The sequence below is a fragment of the Panulirus ornatus genome, chromosome 68, assembly GCF_036320965.1.
Source record: "Panulirus ornatus isolate Po-2019 chromosome 68, ASM3632096v1, whole genome shotgun sequence".
Taxonomy (NCBI): domain Eukaryota; kingdom Metazoa; phylum Arthropoda; class Malacostraca; order Decapoda; family Palinuridae; genus Panulirus; species Panulirus ornatus.
The window spans coordinates 24379708-24404554 of NC_092291.1; the positions used below are offsets into that span (position 1 = coordinate 24379708).

Here is a 24847-nt window from a genome sequence, read left to right on the forward strand (position 1 = left end):
CTACACTAAATCTCTCCTGACATCTCTTCTCACATGGCTCTTTCCCATGCAAACTCACTTTCACAACGCCCTTCCCACCTACTTCATTTCATCTTTCCCTAAAATCCCTAAAAACCTTCATTCTCACCAAATTCTGAGTGTACTGTTGCAGAAAATAAAAAACAGAATCCACATTTCTCAATTTAATCTAACCCAAAAATATGAGAAACTAATTCAACCATCAAAGAATTATGGAAATCAATGAACTTGATATCAAAAGATATAAATCATTCCAAAAATTCAATATTTATGTATATCCTGAAACTGATATTGTAATAAAGCAAAACATGCAGTGAAACTCAAATACTTTGGTTATAAAACCCAAATTTCAATAAATCAAAACTATTATATTATTTTGTTTTGTCGCTGTCTCCCACGCTTGCGAGGTAGCGCAAGAAAACAGACAAAAGAAATGGCCCAACCCACCCCCATACACATGAATATACATACACGTCCACACATGCAAATATTCTTTTTTTTTTTTTTTTTTTTGCTTTGTCGCTGTCTCCCACGTTTGCGAGGTAGCGCAAGGAAACAGACGAAAGAAATGGCCCAACCCACCCCCATACACATGTATATACATACGTCAACACACGCAAATATACATACCTACATAGCTTTCCATGGTTTACCCCAGACGCTTCACATGCCCTGATTCAATCCGCTGACAGCACGTCAACCCCGGTATACCACATCGATCCAATTCACTCTATTCCTTGCCCTCCTTTCACCCTCCTGCATGTTCAGGCCCCGATCACACAAAATCTTTTTCACTCCATCTTTCCACCTCCAATTTGGTCTCCCACTTCTCCTCGTTCCCTCCACCTCCAACACATATATCCTCTTGGTCAATCTTTCCTCACTCATTCTCTCCATGTGCCCAAACCATTTCAAAACACCCTCTTCTGCTCTCTCAACCACACTCTTTTTATTTCCACACATCTCTCTTACCCTTACATTACTTACTCGATCAAACCACCTCACACCACACATTGTCCTCAAACATCTCATTTCCAGCACATCCATCCTCCTGCGCACAACTCTATCCATAGCCCACGCCTTGCAACCATACAACATTGTTGGAACCACTATTCCTTCAAACATACCCATTTTTGCTTTCCGAGATAATGTTCTCGACCCACACATTCTTCAAGGCTCCCAGAATTTCCCCCCCTCCCCCACCCTATGATCCACTTCCGCTTCCATGGTTCCATCCGCTGCCAGATCCACTCCTAGATATCTAAAACACTTTACTTCCTCCAGTTTTTCTCCATTCAAACTTACCTCACAATTGACTTGACCCTCAACCCTACTGTACCTAATTACCTTGCTCTTATTCACATTTACTCTTAACTTTCTTCTTTCACACACTTTACCAGTCACCAGCTTCTGCAGTTTCTCACATGAATCAGCCACCAGTGCTGTATCATCAGCGAACAACAACTGACTCACTTCCCAAGCTCTCTCATCCCCAACTGACTTCATACTTGCCCCTCTTTCCAAAACTCTTGCATTCACCTCCCTAACAACCCCATCCATAAACAAATTAAACAACCATGGAGACATCACACACCCCTGCCGCAAACCTACATTCACTGAGAACCAATCACTTTCCTCTCTTCCTACACGTAAACATGCCTTACATCCTCGATAAAAACTTTTCACTGCTTCTAACAACTTGCCTCCCACACCATATATTCTTAATACCTTCCACAGAGCATCTCTATCAACTCTTATCATATGCCTTTTCCAGATCCATAAATGCTACATGCAAATATACATACCTATACATCTCAATGTACACATATATATACACACACAGACATATATATATATACACATGTACATAATTCATCTGTCTCCCTGTATTTATTCCCATCGCCACCTCGCCACACATGGAATATCATCCCCCTCCCCCTCATGTGTGCGAGGTAGCGCTAGGAAAAGACAACAAAGGCCCCATTCGTTCACACTCAGTCTCTAGCTGTCATGTAATAATGCCCGAAACCACAGCTCCCTTTCCACATCCAGGCCCCACAGAACTTTCCATGGTTTACCCCAGACACTTCACATGCCCTGATTCAATCCATTGACAGCACATCGACCCCGGTATACCACATCGATCCAATTCACTCTATTCCTTGCCCACCTTTCACCGTCCTGTATGTTCAGGCCCTGATCACTCAAAATCTTTTTCACTCCATCTTTCCACCTCCAATTTGGTCTCCCACTTCTCCTCGTTCCCTCCACCTCCGACACATATATCCTCTTGGTCAATCTTTCCTCATTCATTCTCTCCATGTGCCCAAACCATTTCAAAACACCCTCTATGAAATATATAATTGTAATATACAAGAATGAGGTGTATAAACAATAATAAGTAATCATACACTTGAGTCTGTACACATGCAGTACATATACGGTATACTGATAACTTGACTTGGACTTTAAAATATTCGAGAATACCACCAAGCAAAAATATAAAATACAGAGAAAAGATTAAAAATGATGAGAAGTATGATACATCATATGGTAATAGAAATATGTTTAACGTTATGCATCTTTGACAATATGAAAAGCAGGTCCTAGCTGAATGTAATGCTAATTCAGCCCAAGAAAAATATCACACCATCAGTGGGATATCACACATTTTCATCAGCAAAATGTTCATGCCTCAAAGAGCAACCTTTTGCAGCTATTCTAAAAAAATGTTACCTCTAAATAACTTTTTTCTTTTTAAGAAAATACTAAGCATGAGTAAATACACATGTAACTACCTGAAGTGCTAGAGCACAAATTCCAGCAGCCAAAGGGGCAGATGCTGATGTGCCTGTGTGTGACGAAGTACAGGAGTGATGAAGGTCAGTGGTTATGATCTGGCGTTCACCCAGAGATCCTGAGCTGTATGTAGTTGCAAGGGTGGAACTACAGGCCTCTGAGTACCATGGAACACGACCCTTTTCTGTAATGTTTATTTCAGATAAAATATGCATATTACCTTATTCACAGTATGTGAGGAATATTTACTTTATGGGGTAAATAATCCATGTCTTACCATCTACATGATCATCAGAAGTCACACAACAATCACAGAGAGCAAAAGTAATGTTCATCATAATCACAAGCACCCTTACAATATCATCTGATCATCAGTATTTCATCCATAAGGGGAGATCTGTGAGTGACATCCTTTCCTATCTTACTTATGTTTGGTCATCATCCCTGAAAGATTTTGGTGATTCCTGTGTAGCTGTCCTTGCTATATAAAACCTAACTGGGTGTGCCATCAGGGTCTCATCTTCAAGCTTCTTTCTTTTGGGTTCCCTCCCTCATATCTAGCCTCCTCTCTGGTTTATCAACACTTTATCAACAGCAGTGTCACTCAAAGTTTTGTCCTGTCTTATACATTTTTCTCTTTTTTAATGTCGATCTCCATTCTTCTAAATATAACCAGGGCAAATAAAGGTAAGCCACAGTCTGCAGGGCTCTGGGAATGACAGGATTAGGTTCAAAGTGCATTACACAAAATTTAAAGAGAGAATGTGGGCAAATGAGTCCTTTGTCTACTTATTCCTAACCTCAGGCAGGGAAGGCAATGAGGTTTTGAGTATGAGAAAATTATCTCCTAATCTTGCTTTTTTTCTCCCCAATCTTTCCTGGATGATTTTGCTTTCATGTATCTTCATACATCATTTCATTCATAATAAGCACAAAGTCCATCCCTAATCATCACTTTTTCAATCAACAAAGCAGATTCTTATGCAGTATATCATCTTGTAGTACTTTGTCATACATGCACAAAAGTTACATTTGTGATAAATTTTACTATTCTTATGGAAATGTAATAAAAAGAATAAGCACAATGTGTATTGACTTTAACTAATCAATGTCAGAAATTTCTTTCACTCAAATAGTCATCTAGTGATAGCAGTTTCAATCTAAATATTACGATCAATGCACCAGTTATAATGAAATCTTTATCAATAGCAAGGTTTAATACTAAAATGAGACGTAAATAACCTCTTTAAGGTTTTAAGCTACCTGTGGCTGATGAAATACTGAGTGTCCATATGGAGTTTGTGTAACCATCACAGTTACAGTTATCTTGGTCCCGTCCTCCATTACCTGATGCCCATACAAATATAGATCCCTTGCCACCACGACCCTGAAAATTAACATCAAAATTATGAAGTAATAGGGTGCAAGCTGAGTCACTATGAAACACTAAGGAAGTGTGAAAAACAGTTATTCTTTTCACACTGTACAAAAATATCCTATTCAATTTAAACAATGAAAAACAAAATGACGCAGAGATGTATCACTAAAGCAGCATGTTTCAGCCTTTCCTTGGTTTAGGAACCCTGTAAGAAACATGTAACATTTTCTAGAATCCCAATCTTCATCCATTCTTTCCCCCTCTTTCTTAAGCAAAACTTTATAAATTCATATGGAAATTTCTGGCAAACATTTGAACATTAGCCAAGCTCATGGTAAAAGAGTTCCATTTATGGATTATGAACTATTGGACTTCCGTAACATTCTTTTTTATAATCATTACATTATTTTGCACAACCCTAGAAGGATGCTTTCAGAACTCTTGGGCTTTAGGATATCCTGGATGAAAAGCATTGCAATAAGGATATACTAATATCCCTCTTAAACCATACAAATAAAACAATTACTTACAACCTTTAGTCACTATATGATCAACTATAAATATGCCATCTCATTCTTCAAAAGTAATAGGAGATACTCAAAATCATGATCAAAGACTATATCTGGTGTTAGAGTTTCCTAGGAATTACATCATGACAGTAAAATTTTAAACTAAGTTAAAAACTATAATATAAAACATGTTCTTACCACAGACTGCAAATGATGACATTAAAAAACAATAAACAGTGTACAAACGTAATAACTACAAACAGCAGTCTAGCTTGCACTGAACTTTCTTTTTCAATTTATGTCTGACTTGGTTACAAATGTGCTTCAGTCACAAATACTGTATATGCATTGTCTAAACTGTGCAAGCAAGTGGATGGGTGTCTTACATTTCTAATTCCTTCTACAAATGCTCGTGTTGCTAACTGTCCAGGCCCATCAACAGTCTTGCCATCATCATCAGGTCCCCATGAAGCAGAGTAGATGTCTATGTGCTGAGGATTAAGAGCCAAAGATCTAGCTTCTACAGCATCTGTAACATCCCCATCTAGCATACGTACACCTGTTCAAAAGTACATATTAATTACTCAGCAATTTGAGAAGCAAAAAACAGATCAATACTGTCTTCTTCATTCATCTGACTAACCTTTACCTTCTCTTTGAATAAGTTGTAATGGTAAAATAGAACATTCCTACAGGGAGCCCTTCATTGCTCTATGCTTATTCAGGGTGGTCAAATACATCCTGAAGTTACTGTCCAAAGACATACTGCTTAAAACCACCGATCTTTACTTCAGCCCTGTAGATCCAATAAAAATCCTACAATATAACTATTTTTGTGCAACCTTAGATCTTATTTTCACTGAAGTTACGATGGTAGTTTTGAATCAGTTTGTCATGGAAAAGCAACTTTAGGATATAATTGCCCACATTGTAAAAAGTCTGTATTAAATCAAGGTAAAGCAAGAGGCAGAGCCATAAATTACTGGGACTTGGAGGCATAAGAAGTGGAGTGGTTGCTGTTTGCATATGACATGATTCTGGTGAAACTCCAGAGGATAGTTTAAGAGTTTGGGAAGATGTAAGAAAAATAGAAAGTTGAGAGTAAAAATACACAAAAGTAAGGAAATGAGGTGCAAGAGAGGGATGAGCAAGGATGGTGTGACGATAAGGCATGACCTGTAGGGCAGAGGGCTTTACATAAATGGAAATGGACAATGCAGTGGATGGAAACATGGAGGCTGAAGAAAGTCACAGTACTGAAGAAGGGACCAAGGTTCTGGGTGCAATATGCAGCATATGAAAGATGACAGTGTCTGTCTGAATACACATGGCTTTGTTTTCAGGTATAGCAGTAACAATAATGTTGTATAGCTGCAAGTCTTGGTCAATGAATGCAAAAGAAAGGAAGAGAGTGCATGTACAGGAAAAGCCTAATGATAATTACATGGTGCAAGGCAGGATGATCATGTAAGGAATGGCAGTAGAAGAGAGGGGTGTGGTATTTTGAGCAATTTAATAGACAGCTGACCAAGGTGTGTTGATATGGTTCAAATACTGATTGAATATGAGGATCTACATGTTTGAAGTGGAGGACACAAGGAGGGGGAGGCGGATGAGAAATTGGAAGGACAGAGTGAAGGTCTTGGGGTATCTAGGCCTGAAAATTCTGAAAAGTGAAAGGCATGCATTGGATAAAATAAATCAATCTATCAAGGCCTTTTCAGTCTTACTCTGTACTTCATAATATCTTCAATAGCTTTATTTCCAAAAAAGAATAAGCATATGTCCTTTGTTAATCTGAAAGTTTCCATCCAGAAACCTCTGGCAATTTGTTAATTTAGGTACTGAGCAACATATACAACAACATCAGTATCTTAAAAGACCTGCAGGAGATACCAGTATTTCTTGGAAAAAAAAAAAAAAAAAAAAAAGCACTTGCCTAGTAATGATACTGCCTTTTGTATAAAATCTTTTCTTTACATGCCAGTAAAGCCACTTTTTCTGGTCTTGACATTAGGTCTATCTATTTTCAGGAATGTACAATAAATGTTGCAGAGAACATACATAGTAAAGGTAATACCATTATCATCAAGTCCTACATAAACTACAGAGAAAATTTCCAATGTCATGGTGTATACAAATCAAATATATAGGATTTCATGTGGCACAAAAAATGCTGGTAGGAAAGATAAGAGAACCTGCCACTCAGTCTTTAGCTATCATATCTAATGCACTCAAACCACAGTTCCCTATCCACATCCAAACACCACAAACCTTTCCATGGTTCACCCCAGATGCTTCACATGCCCTGGTTCAGTCTACTGATAGCACGTCAACCATGGTACACCACATCGTTCCAATTCACTCTATTCCTTGAACACCTCTCACCCTCCTGTATGTTCAGGCCCCGATCACTCAAAATCCTTTTTCATTCCATCCTTTCACCTCTAATTTGGTCTCCCCATCTCTTTTTCCCTCCACTTCCAATTTGGTCTCCATCTCTTTTTCCCTCGACCTCCAACACATATAGCCCCTTTGTCAACCTTTCCTCACTCATTCTCTCCATATGTCCAAACGATTTCAATATATCCTCTTCTGCTCTCTCAACCACACTCTTTTTATTTCCAAACATCTCTCTTACCCTTTCATTACTTAATCAAACTACCTCACACCACATACTGTCCTCAAACATTTAATTTCCAACACATCCACCCTCCTCCGTACAACCCTATCTACAACCCATGCCTTGCAACCAAATAACATTGTTGGAGCTACTATTTCTTCAAACATACCCATTTCTGCTCTCCGAGATAATGTTCTCTCCTTCCACACATTTTTCATCACTCACAGAACCTTTGCCCCTCCCCCACCCTGCGACTCATTTCCACTTCCATCATTCCATCTGCTGCTAAGTCCACTCCCAGATACCTAAAACACCTTACTTCCTCCAGTTTTTCTCCATTCAAACTTACATCTCGATTAACTTTTTCCTCAACCCTACCGAACCTAATAACCTTCCTCTTATTCACATCTACTCTCAACTTTCTCCTTTCACACACTTTTCCAAACTCAGTCACCAACCCCTGCAGTTTCTCGCCTGAATTAGTCACTAGAGCTGTATCATCGGTGAACAACAACTGACTCACTTCCCAGTCCTTCTCATCCACAACAGACCGCATACTCACCCCTCTCTCCAAAACTCTTGCCTTTACCTCCCTAACCACCCCATCCATAAACAAATAAAACAACCATGGGGGCATCACACATCACTACCGCAAAACGACATTCACTGGGAACCAATCACTTTCCTCTCTTCCTACTTGTGCACATGCCGCACATCCTTGGTAAAAACTTTTCACTGCTTCTAGCAACTAACCTTCTATACCATATACTCTTAAAACCTTCCCCAAAGTATCTCTATCATATCTGTATTCATTATTAGTGCAACCATGTAGCTACTGATTTCCTAAACCAACCAAGACCCAGATCTTGTCATCAACAGCAAAATTTACTTTTGAAATACTGTACTTGAAGCAGAATGTTGGTAAGAGAAATGTCTGAGTAAGATCCTGCATATATCACAATACACATTACCCAGGAAAAGTTGTCTATGATATTAAAGATAGCAACAAAACAAATGTAGTCTACATGGATTCATTCGCTTCATTTCCACAGCCTCCTCCTAGAATCCTTTTTTCTTGAGAATTAATCTTTTGAAACTGAATTCGTTTCCTTCTACTAACGTTAGTTTATACTACCCTTCCTCACACTTCGTGTTTTCAACCTGCTTATTTTCCTTGATGGTTTATAATCACCTTCACTGCTCCAGGTGCTGCTATGAATTAGCAAACAAAAGTAGGTTCTTATGATGAGTAAATAAGCACATTTTGAAAGATTCAAATTATTTCCAATCATCCCAACTTTTTAACTAAATCTACACCCTTTTCTTACTTGCCATCAAAAGAAATGAGCTCACTGGAACTCAACATATAAATCACAGATGACTTCAAAAAGTTGATGATATCAAAGATTGAAAATAACACAGTAATATGCATAGGAATGGAGAGGAAGAGACTAAATTAAACTAAATCCGTGTTACCTTCTACTAAAGTTAGTTCGTTTTACCTTTAATCATACTTCAGGTTTTCATCCTGCTTATTTTCCTAGATGGTTTATAATCATCCTCACTACTCCAGGTGCTGCTACAGATTAGGAAAGACAAGCAGGTTCTCATGTTGAGTAAATAAGAACATTCAGAAATGTTCCAATTATTTCTAATCACCCCAACTTTCTAATTAAATCTACACATGTACTATACACTAACTTTTTCTCATTTGCTATCAAAAGGAAACAGCATATTGGAACTCAACATATGAATCACAGAGTACTTCAGAAAGTTGATGATATCAAAAGATTGAAAATAATACAGTCATATCATGCACTGGATTGGAAAGGGGGAGAAAATTCCTCCATAGGACATCATATCCATGGATGTGATAAATGCAGTTATAAATTGGTCAAACATAATATATAATACTGAAGACAGAAATACAGCAGAAACACTGAACACAAGTAATAATTCCATCTTCAATTTACAAACAAACTAGCAGATTTGGGCTCTCCAGGCCCTCCTCTGCTTGCTTCTGTGGAGTGCTGGGTGATGAATGAGCAGCTGGTCATTGACCTTTGGACTTCAAACTTACATTGACAAGACACTCTAAGAATATCAAACCTTATGTTAAAACAGAAAACAGCAGAATGGCATTGTTCAGTAGTATAACCACTTATTCCTGCCATTTTTCCTCTTCATACCACTCATCTCATATTGCCGGTACAACCTTCCAACTGGACAATAACATACTTTCCAAAATTGCAGCCTGCAATTCCATCCTACTATGGAAATGGATGTTTTTTGGAAACTATGAGGGGGTCACTCATGCATACTCAGCAAATTTCTACATTTCTTACTTAATTTTTTACCAAATTTTGCCCTACATTTTTACCTAAAGTCAAAGCCATATGAGCATCTAAGTGCATGCCCATATGAATAAAAAGGGACTTATAGAAAACCTAAGGAAAACTGTTAAAAGAAAAGGGGGGCTTACCTATGACAACTGAACACATTGTGAACCATGTTTTTTGTTGTTTTTTGGAAACTAGGGGGGGGGGGCACTCATGCATATACAGCAAATTTCTACATTTCTTACTTAATTTTTTACCAAATCTTGCCCTACATTTTTACCTAAACTCAAAGCCATATGAGCATCTAAGTGCATGCCCATATGAATAAAAAGGGACTCATAGAAAGCCTGTTAAAAGAAAAGGGGGGCTTACCTATGACAACTGAATACATTCTGAACCATTCTCTTCTGATGGCTGTATATCCAGAGCCACACAATAAAGGTCAACCATATCTAAAACTGCCAATCAAAGATGTTTGCAGAATACCAGACTCCTTTTCAAAATCTTATCATGGAAGGGATTCCTCAAACAACCAAAGGTACAATTCAATATCCTGACAACATGTGCTCTAGCAGACAGCACTGGTTGCAAGGAAAAACTTCTTGATCCAACCCATCATAAGGGATGAAGTTCCTCAGGGGAAATTGTATAGAACTGTATTCCAATAGGTATACTTTTAATTCTAGTGATCTAATCTAAGCAATAAACTTTAGGAATGAATATAACTTCACATGGAATGAAAAAGTCTTCAAAAATCAGTAGACTTATGCCACATAAACGACAAAAGAATTTCACTCTCTTCTTAATCCCAAAGCTAAACAGAATAGTGTTTTCAATATAAGAAGACACTAGAAAACTTTAATATCCATAATACTAACATAGTCAAAAATTCAGCACCTTTGACAGCACCCATTTAGGCCAAGATGAAAAAGCTACTGATTTCCTTAGAAGAAAGGATCTTGACAATCAACTCTACACATGGCTAGATCAATTAGTAACAAGTTCAACAACCAAAAAGTCTCCTATTAAGACCCCTTATGTCATGCAATAGTGACATTGGCTATATCTTCAGGTCATGAAAAAGACTAAAGACTCCAAACTAATTCAGTTAAAACATCAGAACCTTTCAAATGGCTTTAAAAATTTCAAGGGCAACTGAAAGTGGAGGAGCAAACTTTATGTAACAAAGATAATTTGCTAAGATTTCTCCATACTTTGTTCTAACCTTTTTTGAAAAAAATCTCGGCCTACAGTTTCTCCAAACCTAAAATTTTCAAGTTGGTTTCTTTTACATGTTAATAACCAAGGCTTTGAGGAATCTCATGAAGAAAGTGGCACTTCTGCAGCAGTCTCTTGCACCAAGGGTTATTTCAACTACTCCTATGCTGCTTAAGTCATTGAACCTCCAAAAGAAATCACTTTAAGAATTACCTTTACCAGACAATCCGAGGTCAATAATCAGTCTAAAAATCACCTTTTCCAGACAATCCAAGGTCAAGGTAATGACCCCTACTACACCTTAACAAATAACTCAAGAGAAACTTAGGACAGGAAGGGAGTACTGGCCTTAAGACAAAGTCCACCTGAGGATTAATCTCCTCTGAATGCAGCTGTTCTTACTGTAATTTCAGACAATACTGTCCTTGAACTCATTAGGACATCTCACCAAACAGTGCAAGCTTACAGAGTAATGATGTTTGAATAAACAGTATATTCAATTCTGCTATGGTAAGACTGTGACTGCTTTCTCTAAAAGAAGAAATGAATGTTATGAACCTCTGTTTATCAAATAATATATGACTGTGGTATTGTCCATCAAAAATTAGACCCCTCAAGTTCTTCAGAAAGAGGAGCAGCCTCGGAACCACTAATGCTTTGTTATTACTGGGCCAACATATCTGAACCCCTGTCCATCATAATGTTTTTCTGAGATCCTCCACAGAATGGTAACCCCACCTGGAGTGATATGCACTTGCCCCAGCTGACAGAATTCCTAGCCATAGGTATCAGCATGTTTTTCTAGTTGGAACATCACTCCATTCTTTTATCATGATGAACCTGTTCATCCAATCCATCCTTTTACCATGATGAACCTGTTCAACCACAGCATCGCTCAAATGGCATACAATCTGGTGTGATGTGTGCTTGCCCCAGCTGAGAGCGAGTCCAAGCTAAGGCTCAGCACATTTTTCTACTTGGACCACCACTCCATTCTTTTACCATGATGAACCTGCTCACCCAATCCATTCTTTTACCATAATGAACTGTTCACCCATGGCACCACTCAACTGTCATGGAACTTAATTTAATCATGTACACCGCTGTAAAACTAAATTTTGCAAGCATATGTTCAAACTGGCAAAACTGCTGCAGGGCAACAGGTGCTCCTCAATAAGCCAGATCCTTAACTACTGGAAAGTAGAGCAAACCTGTTCAGGACCACTGTCTAATTCCAGGTCAAGTGAACTTCTGATGTCAAACAGTCGGAGCTTTTCCCTGCATAGATGAAACCTGTATTTTGGATAATTTCTATGACTTAGCAGCTTTGCACGAAACACTACTCTTGAATCTATTAACATATCTTCAAGACTTACAAGCACTACTGTTATTAGAGGCACTGGTTTGGTTATGTGGACTGAAATTAACCATGCAAAATCCTGTATCTGTAGGTTTAGTTGGAGAAGCATCATACTATATCATAATTTTCTTGCTGGCCTGAGAACTTCATCCTGATATAAATTGGAGTTATCAATAACTATCCCCCATATCCATACTTATGGTTCACACAGTTCTCTCTAAAATTTTGTAGACCTTTTTCACTGAAATCAAACTGAACTTTTATTTGTTTTACTTGTTTAATATCACAAGATCTCCATTCTATTCTTTCCTGAATCTCCCTTTAATGTTGGAAAAATGATTTTTCACTGGCTTTATCATACTTTTGTTTGCCATTTTTAAAACATAATATAGTCCTTTGTATGCTGCTTGATTGTCATTAGAGGGTTGAATGAATTTTCCATTATCATGTCAGACATTCATAATATTTGAAAAGGATTCATTGCTTTGCTTCAAAAATATAAGAATTCTTGAAGGTGATCTCCGACTCTCACAGAACTATAATGATACTGGACTGATCAAAAATGAAAACTTTGAAACTCTGACTTTTTCCTTGAAATGTCTTAATTTTCCAGCAACAGAGCCATTAGCTGAGAGTGAATTCCTTGAAAACTTTGAAGAAAACCATCCTGCAAACCAAAGCTTAGGGTTGTTCAAAGATGATTTCTTTGTCAGTTAATCTACTACCCTGCTTTCCTTCCCTTAATTCTTAATAAATCTAATGACTAAAATAATGTTTTGTCAATCTGCTTAGGCATAGATTCCATCAATTCTAATTAAGTCTTCTGAATCACATCAGAAGGAAAGAAGGACATGCATAAAGGCAAAAAATTGCAAAAGTTCTAATGGTCCTACATCTTAAGAAAATCTAAAGCTTCCAACCTGCATTTTCTCCTTAATAACAAGACAAAGATAAAAGCCTAATTACATGGTTTTCAGAATTATTCAGATATGTGTAGGTAGGTAGGGTGATTATGGAAAAACAGATCCGAGATGAGTATCACTTCTCTAAAGTTTCACTACTACCTTGCACAGAGCAAATAACAACATAATAGGTAAAACAAGCTTATGTGACCTTTCGAGGACGTTTCCTTACAGGCAATGAGTTGGTCCCTGACAGGCTGGATTTGTTTGATGGTTCTGCCCCTTCTCATCATGTCTATACATGTGTTGCGGCCCTAAATATCTTTCTTCAACCTCTTCTTCATTCCTTCAAGAATTATTTCAGCAAATGTCCATGTTCTTTTGCCTAGAAGTTCTATGGTATCTCAAATTAACCTTGTGTTTTGGAATCCTTTTCATTAGCTCATGTCCTGGATCTCTGTAATGTGCACATTGGCAAGCATTACATGGAACCTTGTAGATGATGGTCACTGCATCCTTCATCTCAGTTCCCCATCTAAGCCTCACCACCTCACCAATTCTACAGCCCAATGAGGTCGCAACACTCATTCCCGTTCCTTAAAGGAAGACATCTTTGCACTAAGACTGCTTTGACTTGGGGACAACTAAAATTCTCTCTGCCACTCCAGATGAAGTTCATTCTTCACAGATGTATCCTTCTCTTGTCCTTTTTGCCTTGTCTTTCAGTCTCAACATCACACCCTTAAGGTAAACCAGTGCATATTCTGAATGCCTAATATAAATAAACTTGTCTTCAAGGTATTCATTACCAAAGGTATGTACTACTCTTAGGAAAAAATCCAATCATCACTTTGAACAGATAGGAAAAGTATGAATTCATCTGCTTGACTGTTTTCTGCATATGGTAAATTTGGGGTTTTCATTACTTCTCCTTATGACAGTACTGTATTAAAAAATTATGATCTCTGCAATCAGCTCTATCCAGTGCATGCCTCTTGTCATCTTGAATGTTTAAGTTCCAATAACTCAAAGTCTTTTTCATTCCATCTTTCCATCACCTTTTGGCTTCCTTCTCCCACTTGATCTCTCTTCTTAATATATATATTCTCTTAGTCAGTCTTTCTTTGCTCATCCTCCCTATGTGCCCAAAACATTTCAGTAGACCCTGTCAAGCTTTCAATAATATTCTGCTTAATATCTCTATTACACTGTCATTTCTTTACATGATCAACCCTCCTCATACCACATATCATCCTCAGATATTTCATTTTCAACACATTCACCCTCTTTCATACAATACCATCAGAAGTACTATACCATCAAACATACCTATCTTTGCCCCTTCAAAGAGTGACCTCTCCAACACACTCCTCAGTGTACCTAGGACCTTTGCATTCCCATCTTCCAGGCCATGATTTATTTCAGCTCCTCCATTTCTATTTGCCACCAAGTTCACTCCTATGTATTTAAAGCACTTCACTTTCTTTAGATGTTTCGCCATCTATATTCACAGTCAAACCAACTATTTATCCACCCACCCCTGAATTGTATTACCTTTTATTATTTTTATTCACATAACTCTTAATGCCCTCTTTTTACACACTCTACTAAACTCAGTCACCAGCTCCTGCATTTTGTTTCTCAGGTCTCCTACCAAAACCATGTTGCCTGCAAACAGCAAATGACTCACCTCCCATGCCCCAAACCCCTAGTATAATGCACAACCACCCTTCTATACAAGACTCACATGTACCTCCCTCACTGTTCCATCCATAAATAGATTACATTACCATAATGTTATCACACAACCTTGATGCAGACCCACTTTCACTTCATACCACCCACCCAGACATAATAGATAAAACAACCATAATGACATCACACAACCTTCATGAAGACTAAACTTCACTTCAAACCACCCACCCTTCTCTCCTCCTACTCAAACACATGCCTTACTCTTCCAATAAAAACCCTCACCAAATCTCAAAGCTTTTCTCCCCCACTGCATACTTGTAGCATCTTCAACATGACATCCCTGTCAACTCTATCACATGCTTTCTCCAGGTCTATAGATGCAACATTTTTTTTTTTTTTTTTTTTTTTATACTTTGTCGCTGTCTCCCGCGTTTGCGAGGTAGCGCAAGGAAACAGACGAAAGAAATAGCCCAACCCCCCCCCATACACATGTATATGCATACGTCCACACACGCAAATATACATACCTACACAGCTTTCCATGGCTTGCCCCAGACGCTTCACATGCCTTGATTCAATCCACTGACAGCACGTCAACCCCGGTATACCACATCGCTCCAATTCACTCTATTCCTTGCCCTCCTTTCACCCTCCTGCATGTTCAGGCCCCGATCACACAAAATCTTTTTCACTCCATCTTTCCACCTCCAATTTGGTCTCCCTCTTCTCCTCGTTCCCTCCACCTCCGACACATATATCCTCTTGGTCAATCTTTCCTCACTCATCCTCTCCATGTGCCCAAACCACTTCAAAACACCCTCTTCTGCTCTCTCAACCACGCTCTTTTTATTTCCACACATCTCTCTTACCCTTACGTTACTCACTCAATCAAACCACCTCACACCACACATTGTCCTCAAACATCTCATTTCCAGCACATCCATCCTCCTGCGCACAACTCTATCCATAGCCCACGCCTCGCAACCAGAAAACATTGTTGGAACCACTATTCCTTCAAACATACCCAATTTTGCTTTCCGAGATAATGTTCTCGACTTCCACACATTCTTCAAGGCCCCCAGAATTTTCGCCCCCTCCCCCACCCTATGATCCACTTCCGCTTCCATGGTTCCATCCGCTGCCAGATCCACTCCAAGATATCTAAAACACTTCACTTCCCCCAGTTTTTCTCCATTCAAACTCACCTCCCAATTGACTTGACCTTCAACCCTACTGTACCTAATAACCTTGCTCTTATTCACATTTACTCTTAACTTTCTGAGTGTGTGGAAGATGCAACATACAACTCCCATTTCTTAAAGTGTCCTCAAACAATAATTTTAAGCTAACACTTAGTCCACACTTCATACCCAATCTGATGCTATGTTCATGCCATCATACTCCCCCACATACCTTGCCAGGTATATTTAACAAACTTGTACCCTTGTTATTCAGACATCTAAATATATAGATAGATAGATAGATAGATAAGTTTTTATACAATAAGTATCTAAAACTAATAAGTAAGCACTTCTATAAAATGTCCTTTCAGATATTCACATTCTGGTATAATCACTGATTTGTAAATGATCTCCAGCTACATCCACTATGAATATGAAAATGTACTTCATATTCATAAAGCAGACTTACATCTATACCAAACTAGCCTTGAATGAAACAAATTTCTTTTATGTAAAAAGTTAAAGCAGATGGTAAAAAAAATCAATTTGTGGTAAATTGAAGCTGCAAATCATTTTGAATGAAAAACTTCATTATCAGAATATCAAACTACCATCACTCACCTCCAACTGATGCCTCAAAGGCCACACCTACAGCACAAATAGAGTTGTTAGCATCAGCTGCCACCTCACCGGCACAGCGTGTGCCATGACGATTAGAATCAACAAGGTCATATCGAGGCATGGGATCTGGGTCATGGCTGTTAACATCATATGATGCATTGGGATCCTGTAAAACAGAAGTAACAGGAGTATAAAAATAGTACAATTCATAATATATGCAAATGAATCTGAAAAAATAAATCAGTTCTCATAACTTTGACTAAATTGATGTGTCATCCACTCTGTAAAATGAATCATGTGCCATGAGGTGCATTATTCAACATGAACATACATGCATGTCATTGAGTGAAATGATAAGTGGTAGTAAGTTGTGGTTATGGGTGCATATTGAGTTGGGAGGCTGGGGTGTGGGGTGGATACATGGGAGTGTAATTTTTATCTGTGCAAGTCTGTGAATTTTTGAGTTAAGGTTTGGGTGTTTTCATGTGATGAGTGATGACCTACATGTGAATGTGGTGTATCAGACTACATGTACCTACAACAAGATTTTGCCAACAGACAAAGTTAGAGAATACTCCTCATGCTATGTGCATTGCAGTTTTGTTAATCCTGAGTTCATTCAGAGCCATTTTTAGCCATTTGTCAATTTATTACTTACAGTTTTTGTCATTTTGTAGGGCATTAAAGACTATCTCTTTCCCTTGCTAGGTATCTCTCAGATAATTTCAAAGGATTCTCAGATTCAGTTTCTCTTTCATTTCCATAATTTTCCTTCTTAAATTATTTTATTTCTCTCCAATTTACTAATTTCAGCTTATTTTCTATATGATCATACAACAAAGCACTTTTCACTTTTGCTTCTTATATATACAGCAACAGCAGAGGGAACTATGTCTGATGAAGAGTATGTTTTACCAGGTGTGCCACAAGAACAGCATTTTCAGCCATGTGTATGATTATGATAGACATATAGAGTTTAAAGGAAGTGATAAGGTATTTTGATAATAACACCAAATTAGATAACACCAAATTAGATAACTGGAGAAAAACGAAAAATGCAAAAAGCTTTTTATGTGATATACGGATGGACAGAAGAGAACTTGAAGAAAATATTGTAATACATAGATGGACAGAAGAGAACTTGAAGAAAATACAATGAAGAAAAATATGAACATCATGGAGTGATACCTGGTATGTTGTTATGCCACAAGTAAAAAGTCACCTTTTGGTAAAGTTGTATACTTGTTAGTCGATGGAAGGGAGTGTGATCTTGTTGATTAGTGTCTCATTTTTATGGAATACATCATTTCACTGCTTCTGGAAACAGGGTAACATTGAAGGTGCAGGAGTCTCATAACATGGGCCATAGAAAATGATGACACCTTCGAGACCACCAGAAAAAAAAGATTGATAATGAAAAAAGTGTTGAGGAACTGGGAGTAATATAAAAAATTAACCACTTGCAGGCAGAGTCTAGTAACATTCATATAAATAAAATCACAAACGAACCAACAACCCCAAGCGGAAATAAAAATCTTTCCCCTCCTTCACACTTCATCAGCCTCTAACTAACCCCTTAATGCTCAACTAAGTTTCCCTTTCCTACTCTCATATTTCAAGTTTCTGATATTGTTTTAAGTAATGTATTCAACTTTACAAACTATAAGCTTTTCATCAAACAATGATAAAATTCACTTCAGAAGTATATTTTGTCCACCAATTTTACTTTAATAATGTGTCAAAGTTCTGCAGATGTTTCAGCACAATGCAATAAATAATAAGGAAGTAAGGCCCAAGCGTAAAGTGATTTCTCATTCTCATTTTATTGTTTATTTTGCATACACAAATGAATTGATTTTTTTTTTTTTTTATGCTGGAGGCTCCAGTCATGGATAAAAGTCCACATCAAGGCTGGGCCTTAATTGAAATATAAAGGGAGAAAGGAAAGAAGAGGATTAGTATTTATGAATTTTAGAGAAAGTGAAAAACCTGTCTCTTAAAAAGTGCCAGATCAACATTACTGGTAAAAACATGGAGGTTGAGATTTCCAAAAGACACATGAGGGGGTTGAGATTTCCAAAGCCTTGAGGTATAAGGAAAACAAATATCAAAAGGGCCCACCCTTTAGTTACCAATGGCCACATAATAATGAGACAGCAGCTTGCTGAGGATTATGTTTCCTAGATACTGGTGGAGACATACAAGCATCCACCTTTCTAAAGCAAAAACCAATACACAGTGAAGAGGAGAAGTGAACCAACATTGTGGCACAGGATCAACTCTGTTTAGTATGTATGTACAGCTTGAGCCACCCCATCTGTGAAAGCACTATTCCATAAAAGGACATATCAATCTATCGTATAAATGAAGCAATTGTTTGGAAGAAATTTCAGTATCTAAACAAGACTCCCAGTTTCTTATAGGTAGACTTGGCTATTCCCATAGTGTGAGATTTCCAAGGCAGTTGAATATTACAGCAATACCAATTACATTCGCTGTGTCATTAAAAGAAGTTGAGGAATTTTTTTTTACACAAAAATCTTTCCTCCTCTCATCATAAATGTGATTCACTGATAATATTCTCATAACAGGAAACTATAAATGATTGTAAAATTTCTAGATTTGACAGTCACATGCAGTCTTCTATATATAAACAAAAAAATTCTTAAAACTTACATAGTTCTTGATGAGGTCTGGATGATCTTTCTCGAGTCCATCATCTAGGATTGTAACCACAACACCTTTACCAGTCACACCTTCTGCCCAGGCAGCTTGAACGTTCATGTCTAGTGAAGCACCACGATTCTATCAAGGATAACAAATGCAATCACCAGCAATAATCTATAAAACAAATGCTTAGAAGGAAACTATAGCTTTAAATTATTAATAGAATTTCTATGAGATTTGAAATGAAAATCAAGAGGAAACATTTGCTTTCATAGAGTACTAACCAAGTACCACATCTGCGGCCACTTAGGGTCATTCATCCAGGTTGATCTATAGTTCGTCGTGGCCCTGGGTAAAAAATCCCTTTTAACACGCCGCTTCACCACCTGTTGCTCTGCCCATCTTACCTGAAAAAAAACATAAATGTAAAAGATGTAGAATCTCTTCTTGTCCCTCCCCCATTCACTGAGTAACACAAAGTTGCTATCTTCACCTGTGAAGCATTCAACAGCTATCCTCTTCTACCTGTGAAGCATCCACCAGTTACACATTTCTAACTGTGAAGCATTTACCACTTACCTATCTCTGCCTTAAAGGATCCACTAGTTCCCCATCCCACTTGTGAAGCATCCACCAATTACCCATTCACCTGTGAAGCATCCACCAATTACCCATCCACCTGCAAAGCATCCACCAATTACCCATTCACCTTTGAAGCATCCAGCAGCTGCCCATCTCCAACCATGAAGGATTTACCAGATACCCATCTCCACCTATGGGAGACATCCAAGCTGCCTTCCAACACTTACCATGTGGCTATGATGTGCTTCTTGTATCCACATTCTAATAATCTCATGGCTTTTAGTTTGCCCGAGTAATTCAAATACGAATAACTCTGGCAACAAAGACCCTTTGAAAATCATTTTCTTCAGTAATTTCTCCAGCCATCAATGGAGTTGATAGGCAACAGTAATCCAGCTGGGAGAGTATCCCTAATTATCTTGCTTTTCTCTGTTTCAAAGATTTTGATACTAAACCTATCACCACTGCTGAATATCTGAGAGCAGTTTCATTAACCACATAGGTGACCATTCAAAACCATTACACCTTGATCCATGCTGCATCTCTTGTATTATTGTTATGCAAGTTTCTGTTTGTTATTTGGTTATGAATGCATCTTTCATATCTTCTGTGGCACTGTTGATACCCATTCAAAAATTTTCAGCCACTTCAGTCAGTTAAGCTTCCATATGGTCGTTTTATGTTGCTTTAGGGGAACAAGATGAGTACTATGAGGGTTATATGAAGGAAAAGGAAGTCAAACAGTGAACAAATATTACTCTCTAGGATTCGTTAAAAAATTACAGATCCAGTTTCCTAATTTGCAAGTTATCCTCTGTATGTACATGAAATGCATTATCACTTCTTGATATTTGTCTAAATGTATAAAGAAATCTAATCAGCAGTGTCTAGAATCCTAACCTAATGGATGAACATTTATATATGAAAGGATAATCAAGTTATAAAAATCATGGTCTTGAAGTTGTTTCATTTTATGCATCTGCTAATCTTATTTCTTTGTTAGCAAACATTATGGTATGATATACTAGTTCAACTAGTCTGAAGCTTTTAGAATCTGTTTTGCTCCTCCATTCATGAAGAGAAGGTATGTTGGCAATTTTAAAACTATGGATTGAAAATAATAAAAAAGATTTTATTGTCTTTAGAGTCTAGTCCTAGATCACTGCAGAGGTATTCTGTCAATGGCTGAAAGTAGGATCAGAGCTAAATTCTTACATGTTTCTCACATATGGAGAACTGTTAACAAGAATTCCTCTGCTGGATCATCAGTCACATATTTATTGGCTCACTGAACAACAATCTGTACTGCCATGTCACAACTTTGTTCATTGCGGCTAAACATGCATGATTCTTCCTCCTGTAAGAAGAATCCAATCCTAGATGCATTTTATGACTTACTCTTTGCATATAAACAGAATCCAATAATAGACACACTATGACTTTCTCTTTGCATTAGGATAAATTAAAGATTATATTCTCCCTGAACAGTTTTTTGCATGTATTTGCTGATGTTAAAGGCTTTCAAATTTTACGGCTTCTGCTTCAGCGTTTCTATCTCATTTTCTAATACTTTCCTACCTTATGAGAGAGCTAGAGAGACAGGGATAACCACAAGATTCCTTTGATCCATTTCTTTCTTGCACTGCTTTTATCAAAAGAGATGTGTTTGGTGAAATCTTGTAAAAGCTCTGAGCTAACCTGCCCTATGCACTAGTATGAGGCCTCGTGGCAGTGGAAATTTTCCCATTAAGTGGGGAGGAATCCAACCATATGGGTAAGTTAACTTAAAAGTGAACAATCTTCTTATTTTTTTCTTATTCTATAGGACTGGAGCCACTTCATCTTATATTACCTCTCATTTTTATGCAATACAAAGCAACTTGTCATTGAGGGCAGATTTCAGAATGGATTTTCCATGTGATGCCATAGAAAGAAAAGAATTCCAGTGACCACCTTTCTTCTATTCAGGAAGTGTGAAGAGAAGGACATCAAGAATTATTTCATAGTGAAATTTATTAGACTCAATGTGAACTGAAGTCATAAACAGGGGAACTATTAATGACAGTTGCAAATCAAACTAATGATTTGAAATAACTTTTGAAATAAGTGGTTCAATACAACACAGATGAATACAAAAAGTAAACTCAATAGTTTTAATGTCCTAGAGAATCTTGCCTTTGATAAGCACAGCATGCATCATATAGGCAAAACAGCATGTTCATTGGTGGTCGTGTGATATACCGTTGGCTTGCTGATTAACTCATTCTCCAAAGTAAACTGAATACATCAGCCACAGACTAAAGGTTCTTATTTTTGTGTTCATGTGCTATAGTAACACCAATCAACTATGGCACCACACTGTTGAATATAGTCATGTCTGGAGGTACAACCATCTTAAGATTTCCATCCACGAACCCTTCTGATCACTTCAAAACACCACATAACTTTCTCACATCTTCATCTTCCTCCTAATTCCATTTATACTACACAAGTCATTTGTCCCTTCAGCTCATATATCTCACTTATCCTGAATAATATACACAAGGATTTCAAAGCTATACATCAGCACTGAAACAAGAACCATTTTCATTAACATTATAGTCATTCTAGATGTAATCAAAAAATGAGTTAGAACTCAAAATAGACAAACTGATTTAGATACAAACTTATCACCACTCTACACAGAAAATTTATGACAACAAAGTATTCTACCTAAATCCACTAGATATCATATCCACTTTGGGAATCCAGGGTCAAGTTCGTTGGCTGTTGTGTAGGTTGTCGCTTCACTGTGTAATAAATCAAAGAATGACTCAGTAGCATAATTTCTTTTGTAATGTCATCAGAGATGAGTCGCATGAAGTTTGCTATTCTTCCTTAACAGTGTCATGTCATCTACCTAGGTTTCTCTATATGAAAAAAGGACAATTCTGAACAGTTTTGGATAATAGTCCATTTATTGGTTATGGACTCTGCACCACCACCATCAACCTACAGTTTCACTTCCTTAAGACCATCAGGCTTTTCTATTTGCAAATGACACATCAAACAATCCTTAGATGCCTGTAAGCATGGAAGCAACTTGTCACACCAATGTTCACCATGACAAGAATTGTGGCATGCCTGACCAGATTTTTAATGGAAGCCTTGATCAGAGTTACCAATGGGTGGGTGAGACTTCTTATCCATGTGAACTTTTACATGCTGAACTAAAGTAGTCGTCTAGCTAAAACTATAGGCAATCTGAACATTCTTTTTTAGACTCTTTCTAGTCTAAACAGTAATACACTTGACTGTATTACTCCTGCAGCTAAAGGTCATTAAGCAGTACAAACATTTGTATAGCTCTTCACCTTATTAAGTCAAGTGCTGCACAGAATCACTCTAAAAGGAGATTGTCTTTTGAACACTGTGAACATTCATAAAGTTTTTCCAGCATGAATAATTGTGTGCTCCACAAAACTACATCTCTGGAAGGCCTCTGGCAATGCAAACATTATTATGGCTTCTTTCTTTCATGAATGTTCACATGGGTTACTAAAGTACTCCATTAGAAAAAGTCATTTTGACCCTATACATTAATATGGCTTCACTCCTGTGTGAATAGCTGAGCGCTGCACTAAGAGAGCCCTAGGAGAGAAGGTCTTTGGCATTGTTAACATTCATATAGTTTCCCTCCTGTATGAATCTCCTGGAAGAGGGTCTTCTAGCAATGGGAACACTTATGTGGGTTCTCTCCTGTATGAACAGTGTCATGAATCAAATCGATCTTCAGGGAAAAAGTTTTTTAATATTGTACATATTCATAAGGCCTCTCTCCTGTACGAGTACTTATGTGCCTCATCATTAATCTTCGGGAAGAAGTGATATATTAGTTTCATTAAGCCCTCTGAAATCAACAGTGGTGGATCCTGAGCAAAGATGGCAAAGAGGAGGCTTCTTTCCTCCCTTGCTCAAACAAGTTAGGGTGCTAAGTTCCACTGCCAGTTACTGGGTCACATTACTCAATGTCATTCCAAAGACTGATTGGCAGTTATTTTTTCATATCTAATGAATGATGCTGCTGTTGAAGTTAAATCTCCTGTACATTCTTTGCTCTTTTTCTTTCTGATTTCATATGGGATGGTACAATAAGAAACTCATTAGAGGAAGTGACAAGGGAAAGAGAAGAGGGGAAAGACTGGAGGCAAGAAGAGAGGAAGGTCAGAGGTCAAAGAAAGGAACCCTGTAGAAAGAACTAGATAGCACAGTACAACTGTGAGCAAGCCTCTATGTATGTTTGGAAGGTGAAGACTAAGAGAAAGGAGAGGCAATCAAGTCTTAATATAAAGCGAGAGGCAATCGGGAAATGAGTGTGTACTTACGCTAGGCTCAGACATGAGATTGTCGTGATGGGTCTGGGATGGGTCAGCTGAACGTCGCGCCACTCTCCGGTGCCGTAGCAGGTATACATCATCAAAAATCTGTAATGACAATACAATATGTTTTATCAGCTATGACAAAGTAATACTGTATAATCTGATGAAGCTACACTACAGCTAGTTCAGGAGATATCATTAATAATACCTAGATCACGACATCAAGTCGAAAACGTTTAGCTTCCATGGAACACGTGTTGCTTGCAGTGCAGCATAGTTACTGGAACTGAAATAGGAATGGGAGGAAATATTGTTGGGAAATCAAAACAAAACAAAAAAACATATGAAACACAAATCAGTTAATTCAAGTTAGGCTAATATAGGATACCTTGGATACCTAAATATCTATATCTATGCCCATATGTGAATGTAAAATCTGATCAGATCTCTCTCTTATGGGTTTTTATCAACAATGAGTTACAGAGCTCTGGTGTATGTCATGAACAGTGGAATGAGTTTAAGAGAAATGTGTAATAATTCCAATCCGTATATATGCAGTCATCTGTCATACCCCTGAGTACTAATTACATAAAGTAA

General features: G+C 37.7%; 1 protein-coding gene across 4 annotated transcripts in view; it reads right to left on the reverse strand.

The window, feature by feature from the left end:
- Positions 1 to 24353, reverse strand: part of LOC139747379 (furin-like protease 1) — a 315203-nt gene extending 290850 nt beyond the window's left edge. For all 4 annotated transcript variants that reach the window (XM_071659635.1, XM_071659633.1, XM_071659634.1 and 1 more), the window contains exons 1-7: positions 24257 to 24353; positions 19595 to 19717; positions 19320 to 19448; positions 16644 to 16809; positions 5091 to 5263; positions 4081 to 4204; positions 2817 to 3001 (exon numbers count right to left, since the gene is read on the reverse strand). In XM_071659635.1, the coding sequence (XP_071515736.1) occupies positions 2817 to 3001; positions 4081 to 4204; positions 5091 to 5263; positions 16644 to 16809; positions 19320 to 19448; positions 19595 to 19717; positions 24257 to 24271 (915 nt within the window). In that variant the 5' untranslated portion in view covers positions 24272 to 24353. The remainder of the gene's footprint in view (positions 1 to 2816; positions 3002 to 4080; positions 4205 to 5090; positions 5264 to 16643; positions 16810 to 19319; positions 19449 to 19594; positions 19718 to 24256) is intronic.
- Positions 24354 to 24847: the final 494 nt, after the last annotated feature.